The sequence below is a fragment of the Electrona antarctica genome, assembly GCF_951216825.1.
Source record: "Electrona antarctica genome assembly, chromosome: 12".
Lineage (NCBI taxonomy): Eukaryota > Metazoa > Chordata > Actinopteri > Myctophiformes > Myctophidae > Electrona > Electrona antarctica.
In genome coordinates this window covers 12,649,234-12,675,664 of record NC_136793.1, presented here as the reverse complement: position 1 = coordinate 12,675,664, position 26,431 = coordinate 12,649,234, and the positions used below count along the sequence as shown (strand labels likewise).

Genomic DNA, 26,431 nt, shown 5'->3' with positions numbered 1-26,431 from the left:
TAAATTTAATATACCAGTGATCCAGCGTTTTCATTTCAAGGAGCCCCGAGTATGCATTGATTAGGCCATAACAGACCACCATTTGATGCAAGTATTTTAATCTCTGGGACCCCAATCCAGAGATGCTCTTAGTGTTGATTTAACTCGAGAGTCCGAGTGGACAAAGGTCCATTTGTTGCTATAACTATATCAATAATTTATCTGGGGGCCGAACTCCCCTCGAGGACCCCTAAGGGAGCAATATAGGGAGCTACAGGCTACTGTATAGTGTATATAGCCTAGCAAGACACATCTTCATTGCCTGCTTTAAATGCAGCATTAGACAGTTGCCATGGTTTCTCTGTAGGAACTAGCTCCCTGGTCCTCAAGGTCAGGTCCGCCGCCCACCACAGGTCAAATGGACCCTTCACAGGTCTGTGTACAAAATATGATCAGAGTTACAACGCCAATTTATGCTTGGATCACAGGTCTGTGTACAAAATATGGTCAGTTACAAGGCCAATTTATGCTTGGAGTGAAAGTGTCTTGCAATGTTTTCCACCAAGTGGCTCACTTTATACTGACTGCTACTTCCGACAGCCGTAATTATTTTGACTTTTGTTGTAATTTTGACACCACTTTTGTCATGCATGCGCTGTGTCGTTTGATATGTGTCGTTCTGAGCATACACTGGCCTTAAGGGTCCCCTGGGACAGCTGGTGGTCGCGGGACCCACTGCTGAGAACCAATGACCTTAGTAGATGATTGGATGTATTTAAATTTCAAATAATGCCCTGTGACTAGGCCTTCTGCCGATGATGCAAAATGTAATGAACTCTGCCAGGCGGAAGGCAGGGGGAGATCAATGTGTTCACCTGTCTGTCTGTCTGTCTGTCTGTCTGTCTGTCTGTCTGTCTGTCTGTCTGTCTGTCTGTCTGTCTGTCTGTCTGTCTGTCTGTCTGTCTGTCTGCCTGCCTGCCTGCCTGCCTGCAGATCATCTGGAAATTTGTGGCAAACCACTACACCTACAATACTTTTTTGTTACCTCCAAACCGAAGGCAGGAGGAAGATCTTTCCCCGACTGTGTGTCTGTCTGTGGCTTAACTCACAAACTACTACACTGATCAGCATCAAATGTCCACCTCCCCGCTTTCGTTTCACCTCTGAGGTCGTGTCAACGGGTCCTACTGTAAATCACATTAGTTGAGTCATATCTAGCTTGCTGCTTAGCCGAAATGAATGAATGAATTTTGAGGGGCTGTCCATCTTTTTGTGTATGTGCTAAGACAAACTTTGTCCTACACAAACATTAAATGCCATTGATAATAAATGGACAATTTGTTGTGTTTCTGTAAACACGAACATTGCATAACACAAGCATTGAAGACGAAGGTGTGGATAAGTCACTTCACACGGACACGGGTGTGATTAGCTTTCGGTGTGTGTAACCCAAATGTTGTCCTAACACAAACATTAAATTCCATTGACAATGAATGGACAATTTTGAGTGTTGAGTGTAGAGTGTAAACACAAACATTATGTAACACAAACATTGATGATGAGGTGAGGGCACAAATTGTGATTGGCCAGAATGAGATGATGTATGGGCTAGGATGAGCGCCCCTCACTTGCACAGGTGTGATTTTTGTGAATGGAAACGACGAGCAGACAGCTTCCATTCGCAAGCTGTATATAGGAGGCGCTATAGCAGAGCACGTTGCAACACATTGTGAGCTTGTAGATCTGCTATAGCAATCATACCCGTGTGAACTTAAGTGAGGGGAGCTCTTATCATCTTACATCATCATACATCATCACACCGGCCAATCACAATTTGCGTCCTCACTATTTGTCTTCACTTTTCTGCCCTCACTTTTTATCCTCAATACATACTTTACTCAGCCAATCAAATCATCTCAATTCTGTGCTCAGCCAATCAAATCATTACTATGAATGATTCACACAAACACACAAAGCTGCGCATAGCATAAAAAATCACACTCTTGTGAAGTGAGGGGCGCTCTTATCATCATACTTACATCATTAATTTGATCATTATACATCAGCGACAGCCACTCAAATCATCACATTCCGTACTGCAACAGCTACCTATATAGTCTGATCAGCTATGTCAGTGACGTCACACACTAACCATACAGGTACACAAACATACAGGCAAAGCTGGTTGTTGGAGTGGTTTGCACCACTCAAAATATGGAAGAATTGGAATATTTTGAAACCTTGTAACCAAGAAAATTGGGGAGTCACTCCCTGACACAAAATAATTTCATATGGGGGTCTGCACTCTGCAGCCAAATGCACATGAAGTAAATTCAAGTAGGCTACACCAAAGACATCAGGAAATATAGGTTGGTATAGGCTATACTTGAGCATATCACATTTCTGGACTATATCCCCCCCCCCTCTCTCTCTCTCTCTCTCTCTCTCTCTCTCTCTCTCTCTGTTTCTGGCAGTATCAAATATTAATAGCACGGTATTTCCACACGTTGTGAGCTTGTAGCCTACTCGTATAGATCAGCTGTCAGCCAGCCTGCCATACAGCCTATAGACATTTCGGGTGCGCGACCACCATGCACCGCCAGCTGCAGCGCGCAGCCAACCAAGTAGCCTCTAAAACCTGGCAGACTGAGTCATCATCATGACATGACAGACTATCCCACCCAGAGTCCCTCTCGGCCTCAGGACTGGAGGTTCGGGTCCCATATGACCACGGTCCACATGACCCACGCCACGACGAGCGTCTCCCACCTGCATCCGTCCGTCCACGCACGCACGCAGCATTAAAAGCCAACACAGTGCGTCACTCTCGCTCTCTTCTCGCCCAGATCCTCCGACGGAGAGGACAGGATCGAGACACACGCACACAACTACACGACCCCGCACTGAGCCGGGCAGTACCATCCATCCGCCAAAATGGTAACGACAGCCCTGTACTTTCTTATTGTGATTGTTTCAATATCGATTATGTCAGTGACTTAGTTGTATATGTGCGTGCGCGTGTGTCACTTAAATATGCTGGCAGTGGCAATAGGCCTAGCACATTCTTTATTAACAACAGACAACAACATCGTCAATAATGCCTGTCTGTGTGGATATTTACAACAGAATCAAATCTAATCTAATCTAACAAGCGTATAATATGGTCCTATAATGTTGACTCATGTATAGGGCCTATATTACTTATTAGGATATCAAATAACTGATCTACAAGCCTACTACAGTTGATCTGATCCTGTCGGCAAACGCCACCTATATAGGTAGCATATAAATTATGATATAGGCTATATTTATATAATATAGGCCTATATAATATAGTCTATTGGGCCTTATACAAGTGCGTAGCCTATACCGTAGCGTGTCATATAATCCTTGTAGGGGGGTGCACTGCACATATTGCAATAACCTTACTCAATGTTATTAATAGAATAGAACGAACACGCCCAGCACTAAAGCCTCAAATGACCCATGGGCGCCACGATTGGACGACTCGGCCTGCTTAATATGACAGCAGCATGCATGCATAATATGTGTGAGTCATAGAAGTCACGTGGGATTTATTCTTATTAATAGGCCTATAATCCTACTACTAGGGCTATTATTAGGCCTATACTATCTATTATTATCCCAGAGACAAAACAAAAGGTGGTCCGTGGCTCAAATGACGAATAAATAATGGAACATGATATGAAATGGGTTGAAAAGCACTGCTCAGGGGTGCACACATAGACATCAAAGGGGGCTTCAGCCCCTGCCCCTTTTACCCATCTATAAAACAACTGCCCTTTTACCCGTCTGTAAGACAACTGCCCTTTCCAGACTACGAATGCAGCCCCGAAAATAGCTGATCTACAAGCTCTCAACGTGTCGTGCTGTGAGCTTGTAGATCGGCTATTTTCGCTATTTTTGTCCATAAGTGCCCTCTTACGGGATTTCAGCCCCTGCCCCTCTCTCTCTGCACGTCCCTGGCCACTGCTATAGGATGCAGCCTGTAACCTACATTACAGCATATCTCAGTATATGCTGCTTGATCACATGCAGTGTATCGCTGCACTGCGGCAATGCTTCCATTTGACAGAAGGACAATGTTTAAAAAAGTCTGCAATCTCTCTCTGCACCTTCTGACTTCATAATCAGTGCAGGAAGGAGAAGTATACTGGGATTTGATTTGACTTAAAATGGACGACTTCGCCCATTTTTAACCTTATATCTTCATATACTGTAACTGGTCCTCACAGTATAATGCTTGTGATTACCGGTAAGCGAGTTTCTTAAAACACAATCAGCGCCGGGATTTCTTTCAAAATAGAAGCTCGGGGTGCCGGGCAGATATGGCAGCTTTTACTCTGAAAGCCAGCTGGGGCTTCCGTTCCGTACAAAAACCGGGAGGCATAATGTTGCTTGCTTACCTCGCTATGATTACGATCGAGTCTCTCTAGAAGCGTTAATATTCCGGGTGAGAGGCTTGTTGAAGTCAGAATTGAAGAGTTTAGTTTATCCATCTGGTCAAAACCACGGGGAGCGCCCTAGATTAGGAGATACGAGCCTTTCTTTCTGAGCAGTAAACAGGGAAGTGAACGGCAGCACGCATGCGCGAACAGCAAGGAGTATGGTGCAGGAGGAGAGTCCAACCCAAAAAAAAAGAAACAAAATCTGAATATTTTTCTCACGTTTGATATCAATGAAAATGCGCTAGGACGCGTGTACACGTCCTCGCAATCCATGGGTTGGATTAGCTAGGACGGCTCCACACGTCCTATGGTCTAAATGGGTTAATAAGTATAGTATAGAATAGAAGTATAGAATGTTTTGATGAATTGAACATGGTGGACCCTATTGTAAACAAGTGTAATGCTTAATTGGGTCGTCCACTCACAGTTAACAGCCTTTGTATTGAGTTTGTGCTTGAAATGTACTGTAATTCTGCAAACTGTTAATAAATATTTCAATCAATCAATCAAAGTTGTGCCCTTCTTCTTCTCAGGTGAACTTTACAGTCAACCAGATCCGAGAGATCATGGACAAGAAGTCCAACATCAGGAACATGTCCGTGATCGCCCACGTGGACCACGGCAAGTCCACCCTCACCGACTCCCTGGTCAGCAAGGCCGGCATCATCGCCTCGGCCCGGGCGGGGGAGACCCGATTCACAGACACCCGAAAGGACGAGCAGGAGAGGTGCATCACCATCAAATCCACGTAAGAGCGCTTAACAAAACATTGTCATCACACTTGCTGTTGCAGTTTTCAGATGGGTTTACGAAATGTATCCAATCAGGATCACACACAGAGCATTTATGTGCTTGTGTTCCACTTCCAATTTTGTCTGCTCATTTAGTTGTTTCATTACTTTGACACTGATTAAATTGGTATCCCAATTTGTGTTTTCTGTTTGCTAAGAGCTTGATGAGCGATCGTTAATGAACAAACTCTCTAAACTAGAGCAAATGGTTACCGTCACAATATGGAGGTATTTAACACTTATTTTAACACAAAATATCACTTCTAAAGTTGTTCTAGCTCCTTTACATGTAAATATAGGTGCCCCATTGGGGTCCATTCATTTCCAAGTTGTTCTTAGGTCACGACCCCATCAGAACATGGCATGTCCCATTTCTTTGGTTGAGAAAACACAATCACTGCCAGGTATTAATTCATTAATTCTTGCACTGTCAGTGAAAACGCCTATCTTGAAGGCGGGAATTCACAGCTTGTTTTGACCAAAAACGTAATCTGGGAAAAGAATCAGAGATAAATGTATTTTTTTGTAAATCTGCTTACAGTGAGGCCGATGGAGACAAACATGCTAGTGTACAGTATGTTTCTGTTTTAGCTCTACATTCAATATTTCTTAAAATAGCCAATCTACAAGCTCTCAACGTGTCACCTGGTGACGCATTGAAAGCTTGTAGATCAGCTATTTTCTGCTAAGGTTTTACCCCGAATAGTATACGGATGCTGGGGCTCAAGTGGTTAAGAAATATTACGACAGGAAGTGTGTGTGTCAGTCTCAGCCATTTGATCATGTGACCGTTTCTCTTGGAGCGTACTGGAGACTTGCACGCTAGCGTTGGTCGCTGCACTACTGCCAGCTGCCCTGTTTCGCAGCATAGCCAACAGTGGTGGAAAGTAATTTAGTACAATGTACTCAAGCACTGTACTTACGTTTGATGTTGAGATACTTTTACTTTGTACTTTTTTCAGTAGGCTTCATACTGATATTCCACTATATCTTAGAGGTCAAAATGTTTTTTTTTTTTTTACTCAAAAAGTATTTTGATCACATTAATTACTACTCGTTACTTTGCAGATTTAGATTATTATTACAAAACATACATCAACCATGTTATTCCTCCATTTCCTCGTCTACACTACTACAATAGCTGTTCTATGGGAGCTTGTAGGGTTACCACAATATTTTGTCACATTTTAAAAACTTGAAACACCTGCGACATGGGACATATTGTACATATAGAGTACTTTTACTTATATTTTTAATATATATTGATCACAGCACCTTTGAACTTGCTGCACATCTCCACATTCTCTTATTTCTTTTACTTTGTTTTAGTAAAAAACCAAAACAATCTGAGTTCTTCCACCACTGACAACCAACGTGCCTCCTCCACCACGTCTCCAGTGAACTGAAAGGCTGTTATGTGATTGTGTCGCCCCCCCCTCCCTCCAACTCCTCTTCCTCCTCCCCCTTGCAGCGCAATCTCCCTGTTCTATGAGCTCCCAGAAAATGACTTGGCCTTCATCAAACAGAGCAAGGACGGTGCTGGCTTCCTCATAAACTTGATTGACTCTCCCGGTCACGTCGATTTCTCGTCCGAGGTGACGGCTGCCCTGCGGGTCACCGACGGGGCGCTTGTAGTTGTAGACTGTGTCTCAGGTACGGTGGTCGACAGCGAGCATTAGTTGGGCCGCTATCCACGCTATACACACTGCCAGGCCGCGCATCGCTACACGCTGCTGTGTGTGCTGTAGTCGTATATTTCCAGAAAACAGCTTTGGCTTGCAAGACATGCAGTTACTGTAACATACCAGCTGAAATGAAACAAATATGTTTGTTTGTTTTTTCACACTTTGGTCTTAACTGTGGTCTTAATTAACAGTAGATGCACCCAAAGGAATGTTAAAGTTACTAAAGGTTTCATATTAAAAAACATTTAGACTGTGTCTCAGGTACGGTGGTCGACAGCGAGCATTAGTTGGGCCGCTATCCACGCTACACACTGCCAGGCCGCGCATCGCTACACGCTGCTGTGTGTGCTGTAGTCGTATATTTCCAGAAAACAGCTTTGGCTTGCAAGACATGCAGTTACTGTAACATACCAGCTGAAATGAAACAAATATGTTTGTTTGTTTTTTCACACTTTGGTCTTAACTGTGGTCTTAATTAACAGTAGATGCACCCAAAGGAATGTTAAAGTTACTAAAGGTTTCATATTAAAAAACATTTAGACTGTGTCTCAGGTACGGTGGTCGACAGCGAGCATTAGTTGGGCCGCTATCCACGCTATACACACTGCCAGGCCGCGCATCGCTACACGCTGCTGTGTGTGCTGTAGTCGTATATTTCGTTAGCCTCATAGCATATTTGCCACTAAGTCACTTTTTGGCCAAATTGACATGTTTGCCTAACTCTACTCTCCTGACACTGCTGCATCACATTGTGCCTTATTGCCCATGTCCGGTGGTTTTCATCCCTGTTCTTATCAAGGTCCATTATTTTATTTGAGCCACATTTGATGAGATTTAGTCTCTCGGAGCCAAACATATTGTTGTTATTGTTGGATAAGATTTTGTCCACAATTTAATTCTGTGTATTGACCTTGGTACCATTAGGAGATATTATGACAGGCAAACGTTGATCAAAAATAACAATTCTTCTACATTGTCTAATTGGGTAGAGTAGACTTCTTGTAAATTAACTAATGCAAATGTTTAACAATTATTTAACTCTTGAGAGCGTAAAATTAAAGTTTTATTTTATGCTCTCAAGAGTTAAAGGGTCCATTTGGTTACCAACTCTCCATCGTTTTGCTGGGGACCACCTGGAACCCCCTCAAAGACCAGTGGTGCTGGGATGCACCACTGGTTGAATAACCCTGTTCTAAGCCAATCAGAATGCTTGTTTACATTCAAAAATCACTTTCTGCCTAAATCAAAGAGATGACTAATGTTGCATTCACACAGGCAGATGAAACGATGCACTCTACCATTCATTGTCAATGAAATCCAGCGACATGAAGCTACGAAGCAGCTATTCCTACATTCTTATCCCACGCTTTTTGCAACCAGTTCCTTTCCCCTCCATCGGGCGCCCGGCTGGCCAGGGGGAGGTAGTTTGGAGACCAGGATGTTTTTTGTGATTGTGCCTACCCTGGGGGACACGGGGAGAACTCCACACAGAGGGGCCCTTTCGCCAACCCCGCCTCGGTTATGGGCACTGATGACACGGGGGAGAGAGCATGCCCACAGCGTCCCCAGCGGGAATCGAACCCAGGACCTTCTAGCTGTGAGGCGACAGCACTACCGACTGTCCCACCGTGCCCCCTGCTACGAAGCAGCTATGACGCGTGAAGCTGCAGCAAATTATGCTGTGATGCGTCGTTTTTTTTCCGTTTCATCTGCCCGTCTGAATGCACCATTATGCTGCGTTCACACGGGCAGATGCAAAGATGCAAAAATCACAGGAGACAGGACATTTGTCACTTTGCATATCTGTTGCTCACACGGTCATTGACGCCATCAAGCATGCGTCCGTAGTGACGTGTATCATTGCAGCTACAGTTGTAACTTTGTAGCTTTTGCAGCAGCTACAAACGTCGGATGCATCTTTGTATCTTCATGTCGCTGGCTTCCATTGACAATGGTAAATGGTAAATGGTGCATTTATATAGCGCCTTTATCCAAGGCGCTTTACATAGATTGTGCATCAATTCACCCATTCACACACACATTCATACACCGATGGCGGCAGAAACCATGCAAGGCACTAGCCAGCACATCGGGAGCAATTAGGGGTTCAGTGTCTTGCTCATGGACACTTCGACACTAACTCTGGGGGAGCCGGGGTTCGAACAGGCAACCTTGCAGTTACCATCCAGCCACTCTACCCCTGAGCCACCGCCGCCACCGCCGCAATCAGGGCCGCGGGACGGTATTTGCAGTAGCAGGTGCTGAACGTTTAGGAGGGGGTGCGCAAAATGCACGTGCAAAGAATGGACTATATCTTTGCATCTGCCCAAGTGAACGCAGCATTAGGGCTAGGCAGAAAGTGATTTTGGAATGTAAAGGAAACTGATAGGCTGAGGACATAGAATGTAACAAGCATTCTGATAGGCTGAGGCCATATAATGTAACAAGCATTCTGATAGGCTGATGACATAGAATGTAACAAGCATTCTGATAAGGCAGGATGAATCAGCAGTGATATGCCGATATAAATAAAAGCAGATCAAATATGTATACTAATTTTAGCTTAGGCAGAAAACCTTAAAATATGACTTAGGGTCTTAGGCAATTATGCTACGAGGCTAAGGTTTTGTAACGCTTCCAGAAAACAGCTTTGGCTTGCAAGACATGCAGTTACTGTAACATACCAGCTGAAATGAAACAAATATGTTTGTTTGTTTTTTCACACTTTGGTCTTAACTGTGGTCTTAATTAACAGTAGATGCACCCAAAGGAATGTTAAAGTTACTAAAGGTTTCATATTAAAAACATTTTTTTCAACCAATAGTAGGCCTATGATGACAAGCCCCACTATAGGACAGTGTTACTCCGTTGAATAATATAAAAGTCGGACGCCATCTTTTACATACAGACGCAGCCAACCCATACACTGATGTTTGAGCTTGATGCAGCACTGCCTCGTTGTGCACGGAATTGAAATGCCATGGCATCAGTGAGTCGGCTGAATCTGGTTCAGGCAGTGAACAGACCCCGCCCCCCACCGCTCCCATCGCTGTGATTGGCAGAGAAGCTCCCAGCTCCCGTTCCACTAGGGCAGGGGTGCCCAGACTTTTTTGACTTGAGAGCTACTTTCCAAATGACCAGCGCAACAAGATCTACCCACCAAAAAAATAGGATCTCATTGCTGAAAATAGTTTAAAGAACATGACAAACACACTTGGAATGGGAAATATAGGGGGAAAATGGAAATAGTTTTTGTTTTTGTATGTAACTTTCTAATGCTACGGATATTTGTGCTCAACACTCTTGAAAACAAAGTATTCTGTTGTGGGTTAACAGGCCATTTTTTATGTCTATCAATCAAGTCACCTTAATTCATGTGTCAGATGCCAAATTATATATATTTTTATTTAAATTATATATGTTTTAGGGCCATGTCATGCAGGTCTACCTGCACAACCTTTGTGATCTACTGGTAGATCGTGATCTACCTTTTGGGCACCCCTGCACTAGGGAATGCGTCATGATAATGGTGCCGAAACGCCATTGCAGCTGGTGTTGAAACTTGAGCAATAATGCACAAACACAGCTCCGTGGTATGGAGACAAACTGGAACATGTTTAGCGGCTGTGTTAATAGCACGGCCTGGGGGCACTTTCTTGAGTGCAAGGGGACTTAGGGCTGCAACTATTGAGTATTTTCCTATTTTATTCCTATTTTTAATAATTGATTAAATCGATTAGTTGCGCCCCAATATTTGATCTGTGAGTTATTATCAGGGAGGAAGGCATATCGTGCTACTGAGAAGGACAGTGTGCTGTTGCGTTGGGTTATTTATTATTATTATTATTATTATTATTAAGATATTGTGTTTATGCTAACCCGGAAAGTTTACTATAAAATACACATGAAAACCCCATTGGACTCCATGCTGCATGTGCATGATCTGTCTGTTAACTGTCCATAGTATTAAAGCTTGTATTATTCCAGTGTTACTACATGATTTTGCATTGCATTGCACAGTAGTTATGTTGTGTGTGTTTGTTTGTTTTCCATGTTCATATGTATCCTATATTGTTCACGGTAAAATCCTCAAGTGTTAATCTATCCACTTGTAAAGGTCCTTGCATATTGGTGCGTTTTCGGAAAAACAGTGGAAAAAATGGCAGAAAAAGGACCTGCAAGGACCTTAACTGAGATTGTATAGAATGTAACCAAAATGGACCCATTTGGACCCTCTCAGAGTTCATTTAACACTGAGGACTATACTGCCCTACAAACTATACAGGGGACAAAATGGCCGATAGGTTTACGTGTGTTTCAACTGGTCAGCCAAATGAGATATCGGCAAATTAGTGATATTGTAAATATGTTGCTTAAGTTAATAATAAGTTGCTTATCTCCCAAAATCACCAAGGCAAATTTGGGATACACGAATAAGTGTCCAAAAACATAGTTTCTGCACGTTTGGCTTTGTAGGGCAGTATATATAAAGTGTTCTATTCCAGACCTGACCTAACACGGTGGCCTGCGATGGCGTTTTATTTTAATTTATTTTAGGCGTGTGCGTCCAGACAGAGACGGTGCTGCGGCAGGCCATCGCCGAGCGGATCAAACCGGTCCTGATGATGAACAAGATGGACCGGGCGCTGCTGGAGCTGCAGCTGGAGCCCGACGCGCTCTTCCAGACCTTCCAGCGCATCGTGGAGAATGTCAACGTCATCATCTGCACCTACGGGGAGTCCGAGAACGGCCCCATGGGCAACATCATGGTCAGTGCTGCCGCCGCCCGCTAGCATAGCGTGGCTACATCATGATCAGTGGTGACAACCCAGAGCCTATACCACTTGTGCAAGGATGTGCTGTGATTGGCCAGTAGTCACTTTGAGTGGCAGTTGGGGCAAACGCTCACCCCAAAACATGATTTACTATTCTGTGCCTATCGGGACGCAACGCGAATTGTGCAATGTCGGCTCAATTGAACTTGAGCCACGTGAGGCACCACCAGAGTGGTGTACAATTTACAATTGAGGCATTTAGCAGATGCTCTTAATCCAGAGCGAATTACAGTAAGCAGGTGTAGACTAGAGAGTGGCGTCATTGAGGGCAGCAAGGGCGAAATCCAATGGAGCTGACCGCTGCGTCGGTCGGTAGTCCGACGCGGCGGTCGGTAAGTCCGACGGTCGGTCGTTATTGAGGTCGTCATTGAGGGGGTAGAAAAAATGCTTGAGCGCTGTTCGTGTGACAAGCTGGAGTTTGAAATACATTGTTTTCAATGAGAGTGGTGCAAATATCAGCAATTTTAGGCATGTGTGCAACAGGCCAACTGTTTTATGTTTATGTTGTACTATTACTAAAAATATGATTTGAGGCATATGATTTGAGGCTTTTTGTTCAGAATGGGCCAATGCGGGATTTTTGGACAGAATCTGAAGGAGTAATATAAAAAAAAATGTTTTACAAGAGTCGGCCTCCTGGTGGTGCTATAAAAGGCAGATGTGAAAAATGCAGGTCAAAGGTTTGTCCTTGGCCTCTAGGGAGTGTGCATGCAACGTTTCACACGGATCGGTGCAGTTATAGGTAAAATGTGAAAAGCTGCCTCATGGTGGCGCTATAACAGGCCGTTTGGGGCAGAGGTTCATCGTTGGTATCCAGGGAGTGTGTGTGCGCAAAGTTTGGCATCAACCTGGTTAACGGTGCCGGAGATTAGCTGTACACGGACGGACACACACACACACACACACACACACACACACACACACACACACACACACACACACACACACACACACACACACATACATGTCACAAACACAGAGATGTCGTACAGTAACCGTTGCCATGCCGAATGTTGCGGTCAAAATATATACATTATCGGCCCGAAAAATTGTCTGCAGTTGTTGTAGGCGAGAGGCATTTCTGCACACTGGTTCCCAAACAGTGGGTATAATATCTCCTTTTTGTCTCCACCAGGCCGAAGGCATGGGGAGAGAGTATGTTTTGCACTCCGTCCGTGTGTGTGTCCGTCCGTCCGTGTGTGTGTCCTTCCGTCCGTCTGTGTACAGCTAATCTCCGGCACCGTTAACCCGGCCGATGCCAAACTTTGCACACACACTCCCTGGATGCCAACGATGAACCTCTGCCCCACATTTTCCAGAACGGCCAGTTATAGCGCCACCATGAGGCAGCTTTTCACATTTTTGACCTACAACTGCACCGATCTGCGTGAAACGTTGCATGCACACTCCCTAGAGGCCAAGGACAAACCTTTGACCTGCATTTTCCGCATCTGCCTTTTATAGCGCCACCAGGAGGCCGACTTTTGTAAAACACATTTTTTGATATTACTCCTCCAGATTCTGTCCAAAAATCTCACAAATCGTTACACAGTATCTCTATGGTCATGTGCTCAAGTTGGATCTGTCCGATATTTCATATTCCATCCTAATTGGCTATAATTGGCTTTCACAGTTTGCAAGATTGCCCCGTTTTGAACAATAGCCTCAAATCATGAACGCAGCATGCAATTTACGTGAAATCTTTCACACTTTTTCTTACTAGGCTGAGGAATATATCCCACCCTTTTCACATTGGCCTGTTATAGCGCCACCAACAGGTTGATTTTTGCAAAACACATTTTTGGAACAAAATGCCTCAAATCATCAAAAAAACAAAAAAACATCCTCCTAAACATCCTTGCCAAACATCACACACACTCCTATCCTCCTGGTGGAGACCTGTGCCCGGAAGGGCACTTTTTCTAGTTTCCCCTGTTTCCTAAATAAAAAATCACACCTGTGTGAACTGAGTGAGCAACTCAGTAACTGAGCAACTCCCCTCTCCCCCTGCCTCTCTCTCTCTCTCTCTCTCTCTCTCTCTGTGTGTAATTAGCACTAGGCTACAGTGCAACACTATCTCTCTCTCTCTCTCTCTGTTTCTGGCACAACAGCGCCACTTTTGCCCCTACTGGTACTCATAGTCACATAGTCACATAGGTTAACACACACATAGTCACATAGGTTAACAGACATTGCTGTTCCTTGGAGTGGTTGCACCACTCAAAAAAAAATAAAACAAAATAAAAATTATTATATATCAAAAGATTAAAAAAATAAAAAAGGATTTAACAAAAGTACTGGGGTTCAGTAGTCTTATTATCAGACTCCGAGCAGTTCACTCAGTGAGTGGGTGGGGTCTATATGGGCTGGAAACCAGGCTAGGGGTTCAGTACTTCCAGTCCACAAATGGTGCATATCTCACATCTGTCTTGATTACTGATAGGTCCTACCAGGGCTGGACTGGGTCAAAAATTCGGCCCTGACATTTGGCCCAGACCGGCCCACCACACGGCGCAAGCAGATGGCAGATACTCTACCGCCCCGCTCTGTCGAGGCACACAAACAAGCCCTGGCTAATACCACCACTTTTATACTGAAAAACATCCCTCCATGTGCAAAGAAATACGCACACACAAACCTATGCCCACTGCTCTGAAAACCAAACCTGAAAATAAATGAATGCAAATTTGGAGTGCACTACAGCAGTGGAACCACTATAGCTGTTATGTTGTTGTTGCATAACGTAGTAGCCATTGAGGTGGGATATTGATGATGGTTCTCTCTCTCTCTCTCTCTCTCTCTCTCTCTCTCTCTCTCTCTCTCTCTGTCTCTCTCTCTCTGCAGTTGGATCCAGTGGTGGGGACCGTGGGTTTCGGCTCAGGGCTCCACGGCTGGGCGTTCACTCTCAAGCAGTTCGCTGAGATGTACGTAGCCAAGTTTGCGGCCAAGGCTGAAAAGAAGGCGCCGCTGCCGGCACAAGAGCGCGCCAAGAAGGTCGAGGAGATGATGAAGAAGCTGTGGGGAGACAAGTGAGTCTGTGTGTTTCTGACATGGGACCCAATATTGTGGGGGACAGACATTAGTCTGACGTACCAACAGTCCGACCTACAGTACGTGGCCGGTTAAGACTCACCCGTGGCTCCGACATGCGTGGCCGGTTAAGACTCAACCCTGTCTTCAGGGTTACGGTCAGGTTTCTGGTTTAAGGAAATTTTTTCTTTCCTTTTTTTTCATCCTGGAGTAATATATTTTTGTATAGGCCTATTACCTATATGATATATATAGTGTCAAAGTAGTGTTGGACTGTTAGTACGTCGGACCAAAGATATTTACCCCCAATTGTGTGGGTCGCAGAACGATTTTTGTGGGTCACGAGTAAATACACCCCTCCTTTTTCATGCATTAACAAATATTTTTTTCATGAATACATTACAACAATGAAAAGACATTTATTCCAGATATTCCACAAATGTAACTTAAGCGGACGTGAAAATAGGCAATCTACAAGCTCACAACGCGGCATGAGGCGATGTTGTGAGCTTGTAGATCTGCTATTTTCACTATAGTTTGGGTCCCTATAAAAAAAGTCTAAAATGTCTCTTTTTTTGGGTCACCAGCTAAGACGATGTAGGGCATACACACTGAGATTACGCAGACTAAGATATAAGCAGTGTCACTGATTGAGGAGTGCATACATGCCATTTGTGCAGGTACTTTGATCCAGCGACTGGTAAATTCAGCAAGACGGCCACCAACGCAGAGGGCGCCAAGCTCCCAAGAACATTCTGCCAACTGGTGCTGGACCCCATTTTCAAGGTCCGCCGCCAATTATTATTATTAATTCTTTTTTTTTAACAAAAGTTTGGTCAAATGTATGTCTAATAATAATAATAGCTCAGATTTATATAAGCAGCCAAAGTCGTATTACATGAAGAAAAGGATTAAGCATGGTTAAGTATCTTGCCTCTGATATTCACCAGGTTTTCGACGCCATCATGAACTTCAACAAAGAAGCAACACAGAAGCTGATTGAGAAGCTGGACGTGAAGCTGGATGCGGAAGACAAAGAGAAAGAAGGCAAACCCCTTCTGAAGGTGCTTGTCACGCACTAGCTACCAGATGTACAAAAATTATCGCGTTTTACCGTCTGTACGATGTATACGATCAATAATTCCAAATGTACGATAATTTCGCATATCACAAAAACAGCATGTTTAATAAATTCCATGGCGGCTGATTCGGGATCCGGTTTGGCCTTTCAAAATAAATCAGTCAATCTGACCCTAGATCTGTCAGGCACTACAAAGGCATTACAAACATGCAGTCCAGTTTCAGCTTTTTGTTTGTGTAAGGTCCAGGAAGTTGCCTGCTTCCACGCAGCATATGTGATGCCGTGTTTTTGTCATGTAGGTGTCTCAAACAAGGTTGTTTCTTACAATAAATATGCTTTTTTTCTTTTTTTTTGTGAAATTACATATTTATTATTTACACCAGTGATTTCTCTTTTTTGGCTGTGTATATACAATTTTTTTCAAATACGATAATTACCATTTCCCAGCTGTGGCATTTATCATCATAGCATTGCACCTCACAGCACATTTTGTTTGGTTGCCACCCCTAGAGTTTGCATTTAATAACGTCAAATTAACACTTTTCCCGCTAGCATTTATTGACAAATTAGGATCTAATTCACGCCAGCATTTTTCCCAGTTGAGCTCTTATTTTGAAAAGCCACATTTCCAGACTTCCGGAAGTGAACATAAACTAGGAAGCGAAACAGGTCCTGGACAGGCCTTGTTTATAAGATGGATCTATACCGGGGAACTGGAGGGCTCCATGCACATCGTCTGCTCTGTGCCAAGCATCTTAGGGTTTAAGAGGTTAACTGCTTATGTTTTTACACCTCAGGCGGTGATGCGCCGCTGGCTGCCAGCAGGGGATGCTCTGCTCCAGATGATCACCATCCACCTCCCATCCCCAGTGACGTCACAGAAGTACCGATGTGAGCTGCTGTACGAGGGGCCCATGGACGACGAGGCGGCCATGGGTTCGTTACCTACATACTATAGAAATACTAAGGGGTCTTAAACAAAGGCTCTGGGACCCCTGGGGGGTCCTCAGTGTTACTACAGGGGTAGCCTCGGAAACCCAGACGTTTTTATTTCCAGGGAGGAAAAAAAAGTCTGGGTCCGAGTCCACTTCAATTCGGCAGAGTAGCGCAAACATTACTCACTCTCTGCTGATTTCTGATCGTCTGCACCTTTGTTAAATTGACACACACACGCACACGTATACACACACACACACACACTCCTCTCTCTCTCTGTCGCTCTAATTGTCCAGCAGCTGCGCATAGTTTCTCCCGGCGGATCCTGCCGGGAGCTGCCTATATGCCATAAAAAGCATAGGTGAGTTCCAGGCTACTACAGGGGGGCCGCCAATATCTGTGTCACAGTTTTGTCAAACAAGTCTATGAAGCTATTTATCGTTGCTGTCGGGAGGAAACCTCATAACTAAATTTTTTAGGTTTTTGAATTTTTGACATAAATCAGTGCTATTGAACACCCTTTACATCTGTGTGTTGTTTTGAAAATATTGAACCATTGAAAGTAGTAAAAAGTGCTTTGGACAAAACCATTCTCCATTGGACCCTCAAAATGTCTGCTAAAGCAACTAACTCCACCACCTCTCCCCCTATCATGGAAGTAATTGACAATATATAAAGTTACAACACCAACTTTGATGAGGCTGTATTGCTTTGTTTAAAAAATACAAGGTTTTCTTAATTTCCTGAAAAATGAACATTTTGGAGTTATGAGGTTTCCTCCCGACAGCAGAGATATCTACGAATTTAATCTGCAACATAATTGTATGAAATGAAATGAAATGAAATGAAATCTATATTTACCCAGGGTATCTGGGCTAAGCTCAAGAACTTGTTTCCAGCCAGGCCCTGCTCATAGAACACATTTCATCGTAGTGGTTCAATGCCTTGTTCAAGGGCACTTCAGCGGTGGTAATTTTAACGTGTCGGACGGCTGATTCGAACTAGGAACCTTCCGGTATCAAGACCGCGCCGCTATCCGTTCGGCCACCGCTGCCACGATATGGCATATGATACGATATGTATATGCTATACAATATGTAGTGGGGGGATCCCTAGCTGCTACATCTCTCTCTCTCTCAGATAAAGGGTCCTTTGGCTGAAAAAAGACCCCTACTATAGGCCTATATCTCTGCTGTTCGGCACTGCTAACTCCAAAATGTAAATGTTTCAGGAAATTATTTTATTTTTATTTTTGAGGGGCACTAGCCCCTCCTATATATTCAGCTATTAGTGTAGATTTTCGTTTTACACAAACATTAAATTCCCATTGAAAACGAATGGAGAATAACAAATGCTAATACCTGCCTCTTCAAAGTTGTTGGTATTGTGACTGTATATAATGATATTTGCATTTGCATTATATTATCACCACCCAAACCTAGCTCAAGTGGAGTTAGGAGATTTTGTCCATCATTGATGATAACAGCTGACAATGGATCTCCAAGCTCACACAATGCCTTTAAATATTACAATAACCTCTGCAAAGAGGGGTTCACGGAGTCGGGAGTTGCTGTTTCAGTAGAACTATCGAGATAAATGCTAAAGGAACTCATTTCTTTCTTGTCACATTGCGCTCCTCAGAAACCACTACATAGATAGATTTTCTGTCTTATTTACAATGTCTTTACCCCTCATCAGGAATCAAGAGCTGTGACTCCAAAGCTCCCCTCATGATGTACATCTCCAAGATGGTGCCCACCAACGACAAAGGCCGTTTCTACGCCTTCGGCCGCGTGTTCTCCGGCACGGTGTCCACGGGGCAGAAGGTTCGCATCATGGGCCCCAACTACTCTCCTGGAAAGAAGGACGACCTCTATCTGAAACCCATTCAGAGGTTTGAGCGTAACATATTTTCAGACATTTGACATGAAATAGTTTGAGAACCACTGAGGCCCGCCCCTTTTCCATCGGTTGGTTCCCAATGGGAACCGGTTCAGTTCTTTTTGGTTCTTAGTCCATGAGCCAGAGCTCCAAAATTGGAACGTTAATTATGAATTGAGTGGGCAAAACCATACCTATATTAGATTGTTATCACCATGAAAATTGAGTATTTACACGAAGACAATGATTTATTGTATTACAAATTTTACATTTTTAAATATGCAAATGAGGCATTTATTTATTTATTTGTGGAAGGGTTGTGGAAGGGTTATCATGTATTAATTTACTTGTATTGATTCTATAAACAATTTAATATAGGTCTAGTTTTTCCCACCAATTTTGGAGCTCTGGCTCATGGACTAAGAACCAAAAAGAACTGAACCGGTTCCCATTGGGAACCAACCAGTGGAAAGGGGGTCTGATTTAGAAGACATGTAGAACGTGGTCTCAGTCCTAAAATGGGTTAAGAAACGTGAGTACTTTTTTTCCCAACCACTACGCACAGGACCATCCTGATGATGGGCCGCTACACGGAGCCCATCGACGACGTGCCCTGCGGGAACATCGTGGGTCTGGTGGGCGTGGACCAGTACCTGGTGAAGACGGGCACCATCACCACCTTCGAGCACGCCCACAACATGCGCGTGATGAAGTTCAGCGTCAGCCCCGTGGTCCGCGTGGCCGTGGAGGCCAAGAACCCCGCCGACCTGCCCAAGCTGGTGGAGGGCCTCAAGCGCCTCGCCAAGTCAGACCCCATGGTTCAGGTATGCGCAGTGTTTGAACGGTGCCAAGCGCTCCCCAAGAGTGTGTGTGTGTGTGTGTGTGTTTGTGTGTGTGTGTGTGTGTGTGTGTGTGTGTGTGTGTGTGTGTAGGTCTGGATGTCTATCTGTCCCTTTATGTCCGAGTACGACCTATTGACCCCTGCACCCGTTTTGAGCAGTCAGCTAATTGGGGTCGCATTGGGGTCACGCACGCACGCACGCACGCACGCACGCACGCACGCACGCACGCACGCACGCACGCACGCACACACACACGCACACACACACACACACACACACACACACACACAAAGCAGTTCTAACACCCTTTCCGTCTGTGTGTTGGTTAAAACAATATTTAACCAATGAAAAGTAGTAAAAAGTGCTTTGGACAAAACCTCTTAACTCCATTGGACACTCAACTGTCTGCTAAAACAGCTAACTCCACCAACTCTCCCCCTCTCATGCAAGTAATTAACAATATAAAAAGTCACAACCCCAACTTGGTGATGAGGCAATATTCCTTTGTTTTCAAAATATAAGGTTTTCTTAATGTTTTGAAAAAAATTGGAGTTAGGTGGTTTCTTCCCGATAGCAGAGATTATGTGATTTGTGGTCTGTCGTTTTGTGAGCTTGTAGATCTAATATTTCTGGTTGAATATTTCCCCCAGAATAGGCATGCTGGGGTTCAAGTTAAAGTAGTAATACCTCAATGTAGAAATACTGAAGGCCTTTATTCAAGCACCAATGTAAATGAGCTAAACCTTTTCAAAATGTGTCAAGCTTTTTCAGAAAGGCTATTAATTAATGCCATTAATTACTGCCATTAATGACACCCTCTTGTCTAAAAAGTCTACCATTTTCCACTTTTCAAATGAGAAAGCAGCTTGAAATCCTTGTGACTTTGTGTCTTTTCGCTCCTATGCCACCAAAATGTGGAACGCCCTACCAACTGTCATAAAGACATGCGAATCCCTTGACTCCTTCAAAACCGCTCTCAAAGGGCACCTACGGATGGCTGCAATTCGAAACTGGCCCCCGTAAAATCTGAATCCCCCCCCCCCCGCCCCCCCCTTTTTTCCCCTCACTGTATATATTTCTTTTCCCTTTTTACCTCCTTTTTGATGAATTCTTTTTTGATGAATTCCTGTTCTGTCTATAGAAGTGTCTATTTGTACGTCTCTAAATGTTTTGATGATTTGAACATGGTGGACCCTGTTGGAAACAAGTGTAATGCTTAATTGGGTCGTCCACTCACAGTTAACAGCCTTTGTATTGAGTTTGTGCTTGAAATGTACTGTAATTCTGCAAACTGTTAATAAATTCTTCAATCAATCAATCAATCAATCAATCAATCCAACAGTGTATCATTGAAGAGTCAGGGGAGCACATCGTGGCTGGAGCTGGAGAGCTGCACCTGGAGATCTGTTTGAAAGATCTGGAGGAGGACCATGCAGGAATCCCCCTGAAGGTAAGCACTGTGTGATGCTTCCTTCCTTAGAATCAATTGATTTAAGCCTGGTAAAATGTATTTTGGCAAGCCATGATATGACACTGTAATGCTTGATTTACACTTTGCTGAGAGAAAAAAGTGCTGAAAATAGCAAATCTACTTTTACACCATAGCTTAGTTTTTGTTTAGTTTTTATTTACTTACTGTAGTTTTAGACAATGTTTTTCATTGTCTAAAACTACAGTAAGTAAATAAAAACTAAACAAACAAAAGGCAGTCCTCATAGCTTTAGGTGACACAATTAACACTGGTTGGCGGTTACCTATACGCATAAAATACGTTTGTGCATTAAAATCTGTCACATCTTGGGTGTTCATTGTTCGACAGAAATCGGACCCTGTGGTGTCCTACCGCGAGACTGTGACCGAGGAGTCCAACCAGGTGTGCTTGTCCAAGTCTCCCAACAAGCACAACCGCCTGTTCATGAAGGCGCGGCCCTTCCCTGACGGCCTTGCCGAGGACATAGACAAAGGAGATGTGAGCGCCCGCCAGGAGCTCAAGCTGAGAGCGCGCTACCTGACCGAGAAGTACGAGTGGGAGGTGTCGGAGGCCCGCAAGATCTGGTGCTTCGGGCCCGACGGCACGGGACCCAACATGGTCATTGACGTGTCCAAGGGCGTGCAGTACCTGAACGAGATTAAGGACAGCGTTGTGGCCGGCTTCCAGTGGGCCACCAAGGAGGTGAGTTTTCAACCTTATCTTCATACAGTATAACTGGTCCTCACTAATGCTCATTATTATAAAGTGGCACAATTTCACTCAAGAAACCACGGTGAAAGAAAGCATTGTCATTTTGTCATTCCCCCCCCCCCCCTATCCTACCATGCACCGTCAGGGCACCTTGTGCGAGGAGAACATGAGGGGTGTCCGCTTCGACATCCATGACGTCACCCTGCACGCGGACGCCATCCACAGAGGCGGCGGGCAGATCATTCCCACCGCACGCCGCGTCCTCTACGCCTCCGTGCTCACTGCCGAGCCCAGGCTGATGGAGCCCGTCTACCTGGTGGAGATCCAGGTATATACACCCGCAATTCATCAGTGGTGGGGGGAAAAATCACACCCGTGTGAACTGAGTGGTGCAACTGTTCACACACTACGTCACACACTAACCATAGCAACCATGCTCATCTGTACGTGGCCCCATGTACAGGTACACACATACATAGATACAGACAAAGCTGGTTATTGGAGTCGTTTGCACAACTCAAAAAGTACTCAAATGTGTTAACTTTAAGTATAAAATGAGCGACGCTGCAATGTAGAAATACTTTGTTACAGGTTAAGAATTCAATCAATGTCATTATATAAAGTCATTATGAAGAATATGTCCCATTTCAAGTTTTAAAATAAATATATTGCTGAAGTGGTTAATGTATGTTTTGCAATAATAATCAAAGTAACTCACTTTTTCAAATAAATGTAGTAAAAGTACAATATTTGCCTCTAAGATGTATTGGAGTAGAAGCAAAAGTATTGGAAATTGGAAATAAGCAAGTAAAGTAGGCTACAAATACCTCAAAAGAACTTAGTAAATGTAAATGTCCTTAGTTTCTTTCCAACTCTAATGAATTAACCACTTTACCCATTAAGACCGGGAAAGCATCTGTGGCATTTTAGATTTTAACCACTTTAACCATTATTTTATACTTTGGCTATTCAGAAATAGCAGATATAGAAGCTCATAGCGCAGTGTGTTGTGAGCTTGTAGATCGGCTATTTTTTGGCCAAAAGTTTAAATCAAAGGGGGTGTATGTTATATTTTTGTGTTTAAAAGTAGGCCTAATCATTGCTATCAGTTACAGGGGTCTCGAGTAAACAGAAAATAAATAAATAATAAATCAATCAATCAATCAATCAATCAATCAGACGGTACGATCTGCTAAAACCCTGGTTCACAATGTGGAATCTGGTAATCCCCACGGGTCCTTGGGGGGGTTACAGGGTGTCCCCAGCTAAATGACTGATATCTATGAACCAATGTTTTATTAACCAAAACGTAGGGGTCTGTAACTCTGCCAGTTTTCAAATGGAACCAAATGGACCCGTTTGGTACACTGTCGCAGTTGGAGTAACACTAAGGATTTCACATAGTTTGGGGTAGTTTGGAGTCCCAGATATTAACTGTCATAATTAAATATCAAATAATTGATGGGGGCTATTGCATATCAATCTGGGGGACCTAGAAATTAAAATGTTTGGGAAACACTGTCCTAAAAAATGTCCCCTAAACGATGTCATTGTGACAGTGTCCGGAACAAGTGGTGGGAGGAATCTATGGTGTGCTGAACAGGAAGAGGGGACATGTGTTTGAAGAGTGTCAGGTCACCGGAACGCCCATCTTTATAGTGAAAGCATACCTCCCTGTCAATGAATCCTTTGGTAAGTTAACTAACATCATCTTCATCACGCAAGTGCACGTGCAATATCTATGTGTCTGAGTGTGGATGTAGTTTATGTAATGTATGTCATAAAAATAATAAAATATTATAAAAAACAAACAAAAAAACCAACAACATCTTTGTGGTGAAAGCATATCTCCCTGTCAATGAATCCTTTGGTAATTACCAGTAGAAAACAAAGCTGTCATCGTGAGACGGTCCATTGACACCGTCTTAAAGTAAAGGATGAATTCACCCATTTTCAACCTATCTTCATATCCTGAGCATTAGTTAGGATTCCTAGTTAGGATTAGTTAGGATTCCTAACTAATGCTCATAATAATATGATACCGTTTTTGTCTACTCTGACCGGTATTGAACCGGAGCAGTTCTTTCTTCCCGACTAGTGTTTCGTATGAAAATGAGTATGTTCCAAACCATAAAAGTTTGTTCGGAAAAGGAAAAAATGTATCGTGGACATGTCATTAATCAGTAGGTTGGAAGACGGAAGACACTACTTTCTTTCAAACTGCTACAGTGAAAACTTTTATTTTATTTTTTTACAATATTTTTGGGGCTTTTTCTACCTTTATTGATAGTACCAGTGGACATTGACAGGAAACAGGGAGCGAGAGACGTGGAGTGACACGCAGCGAGTGCCCCCTAGAAGAATTTAACTTTTACGTTGTATTTGTGTTTTTGTGACAATAAATGTTATTAGCTCGATTGATTGATTTATAACCTCATCTTTGTGTCCGGCAGGTTTCACAGCAGACTTGAGGTCCAACACGGGAGGCCAGGCGTTCCCTCAGTGCGTGTTCGACCACTGGCAGGTCCTGCCAGGCGACCCCTTCGACGAGAAGACCCGGCCTGCCGAGGTGGTGAAAGAAACCCGTCACCGCAAGGGCCTCAAGGAAGGCATCCCCGCCCTCGACAACTACCTGGACAAAATGTAGACTGCTGTCTGGACAGCTTCCAAGTGCAACCGGTCACTTGCTGACAATGCAATACTACGTACACAATATAACATGTAAATTAACACCTACACGTGGGGTGGGTATCACAGATGGGATGAAGGTTTGTAGATAGCGGAGAGAATCAATATACATTTGTAATAGTCCTTCCAGTGCCAAGTTGATTCTAACAGCAAATAAAGTATAGCACGTTCTACTGTGTTTGATGTGGTGGTGAATTTATACAATTTATTTGGGTTATGCTGTTGGACATAAACCTTGTCATCGACATATTTCAACTTGTGGTTTTCTGCAAATTAGTGCCCTGCCTCGTCTTAAAGTAGTAAAGAAAATAGCCGATCTACAAGCTCACAATGTCATGAGTTTACAACATTATGAAAGTGGTCAAGTGAGTCTGTGGGTTTTTCTGAATAATGAATGAAAAGTATTAACAAGAGCTTGTGACTATAATATCTACATTGGATCCTTTGGAACACCGGTTATGTTTTCATCTCCTGAAACGTAAGACATGGCATACAAGGTTTCCACCCGACAGCCACGATAGAATCAAACTCAAGGCAACACTAAGAAGAAGAATCATTATGTGAACCACCATATATTTAAAACAACTAAATTGCATTGGATATTAATGGTCCAATTCCAGTGGTTGCTCGAGTAGGCCTACTATAGCCTGGTTAATAAACCAGACCGAATCAGCCGTTGGCAATTTTTTTTTTGCCTGCCAGCGGATTAGGGTCTGGCGAGGCTCAGTAGCACGCCTCTTTCCTACAACAGAGAACAGGTCGGGCCAATCGGGACACGGTATGCAATATGGGCGGGCTTTGGTACAGTGACGTTCAACGCTTGAGACCTTTGACTGACAGTAGCTCTGACCAATTGCGTCAAAGAGAAAATGTTTGAACCCGCCCCCCGGGAAATGAAATCCAAGTGGAGCCAGCCCAGACTAATATACCGCGACAGTGTTGTGTGATATTAGTCTGGCTTATTAGCCAGGCTAGGCCTACTAAACATGATTATTTTATTTGTATTGTTTTGAAGTACACCTGAACTAAGTGTTTCCTTGTAGTGTTTCCAACTTTCTATACATTGCCAATTTGCCATGGGTTTGGCCGTTATGCCAAAGACTTTTCACTTTTACACTCATAGCGCAGCAGATTCATTTTCATAAGAATTATTCACTTTGTAATGCAAGCATGACATTTGGCAAAATACTCCACTCTCAGGCACTGGCCATTCAAAATCCCAATATGGCTTCACTTCAGGATGATTTGAGGCGTTAAAACCTTCACTAAACAATTCGTTGGAGGCCAATAATGATAATAATGCCAATAATAGGGTTTTTTCATGATTCTGAATCCATTGCAAGCATTTGTTTTGCACGAAAAACACTCCTTGGGCTAAAAGCCATGTAGTCACTTGCCCAAATGTGAAAACCATCACATTTGTGATGACGGCTATGGACGTTTTTAGCCAAAGGAGGATTCACATTCATGAAAACCCCCTAGTTTGACACGTCACATGCTACTTAAAACAGAATTTTGCCTTAGCCTATATAGGTTGTAAATGGTACACCATCACCTATTTTAGCATTTTTGTGTGTGTGTTCCCCTACTGGGATTTCTTAGGACTTTTGATATGTTGTTACTAACATATTCATGAAACAAAAAAAGTTGAAAGAGTTTCTGTTGCAATTTGTTTGAGGTTAACCCCTACAATGCCTATACTAACTGACAAAACGTACATATAGGAACCATGCAGTGGTGGAACATTTTGTGTCTGAGCAATATTAAAAAAAACTAAAAACAAATATCCACAATATAAAAATACTCTTTTACAAGTAAAAGTATCCACTATTTGACATGAGTACAAGATTATTGGCATCAAAATAGGTATTCTTATAAAAAAATGTGCAACGCGTTTCAATGCGATGCATGAGCTTGTATATAGGCCTATGCTATTTCCAAATAATAAAGTATTAAGTAAGCCTTGCCGAGCCATGAGGCCCATAGGGCAGGAGCCTCTCCTGTTTCTGTAGAGTGACACCCCCTGGATATC

General features: G+C 43.4%; 1 protein-coding gene across 1 annotated transcript; it reads left to right on the top strand.

Annotated features, from left to right (window-relative positions):
* Window positions 1-2,767: 2,767 nt before the first annotated feature.
* On the top strand, window positions 2,768-24,577 carry LOC306934587 (elongation factor 2). The gene is made up of 15 exons (XM_079517219.1): window positions 2,768-2,916; window positions 4,982-5,196; window positions 6,711-6,892; window positions 11,482-11,693; window positions 14,604-14,788; window positions 15,470-15,575; window positions 15,740-15,853; window positions 16,668-16,806; window positions 18,505-18,700; window positions 19,253-19,511; window positions 20,872-20,979; window positions 21,349-21,702; window positions 21,857-22,039; window positions 23,271-23,403; window positions 24,165-24,577. Exons 1-15 carry the CDS (start codon window positions 2,914-2,916, stop codon window positions 24,356-24,358), a joined length of 2,583 nt encoding a protein of 860 aa, XP_079373345.1. The 5' UTR covers window positions 2,768-2,913; the 3' UTR covers window positions 24,359-24,577.
* The last annotated feature ends 1,854 nt before the right edge of the window (window positions 24,578-26,431 follow it).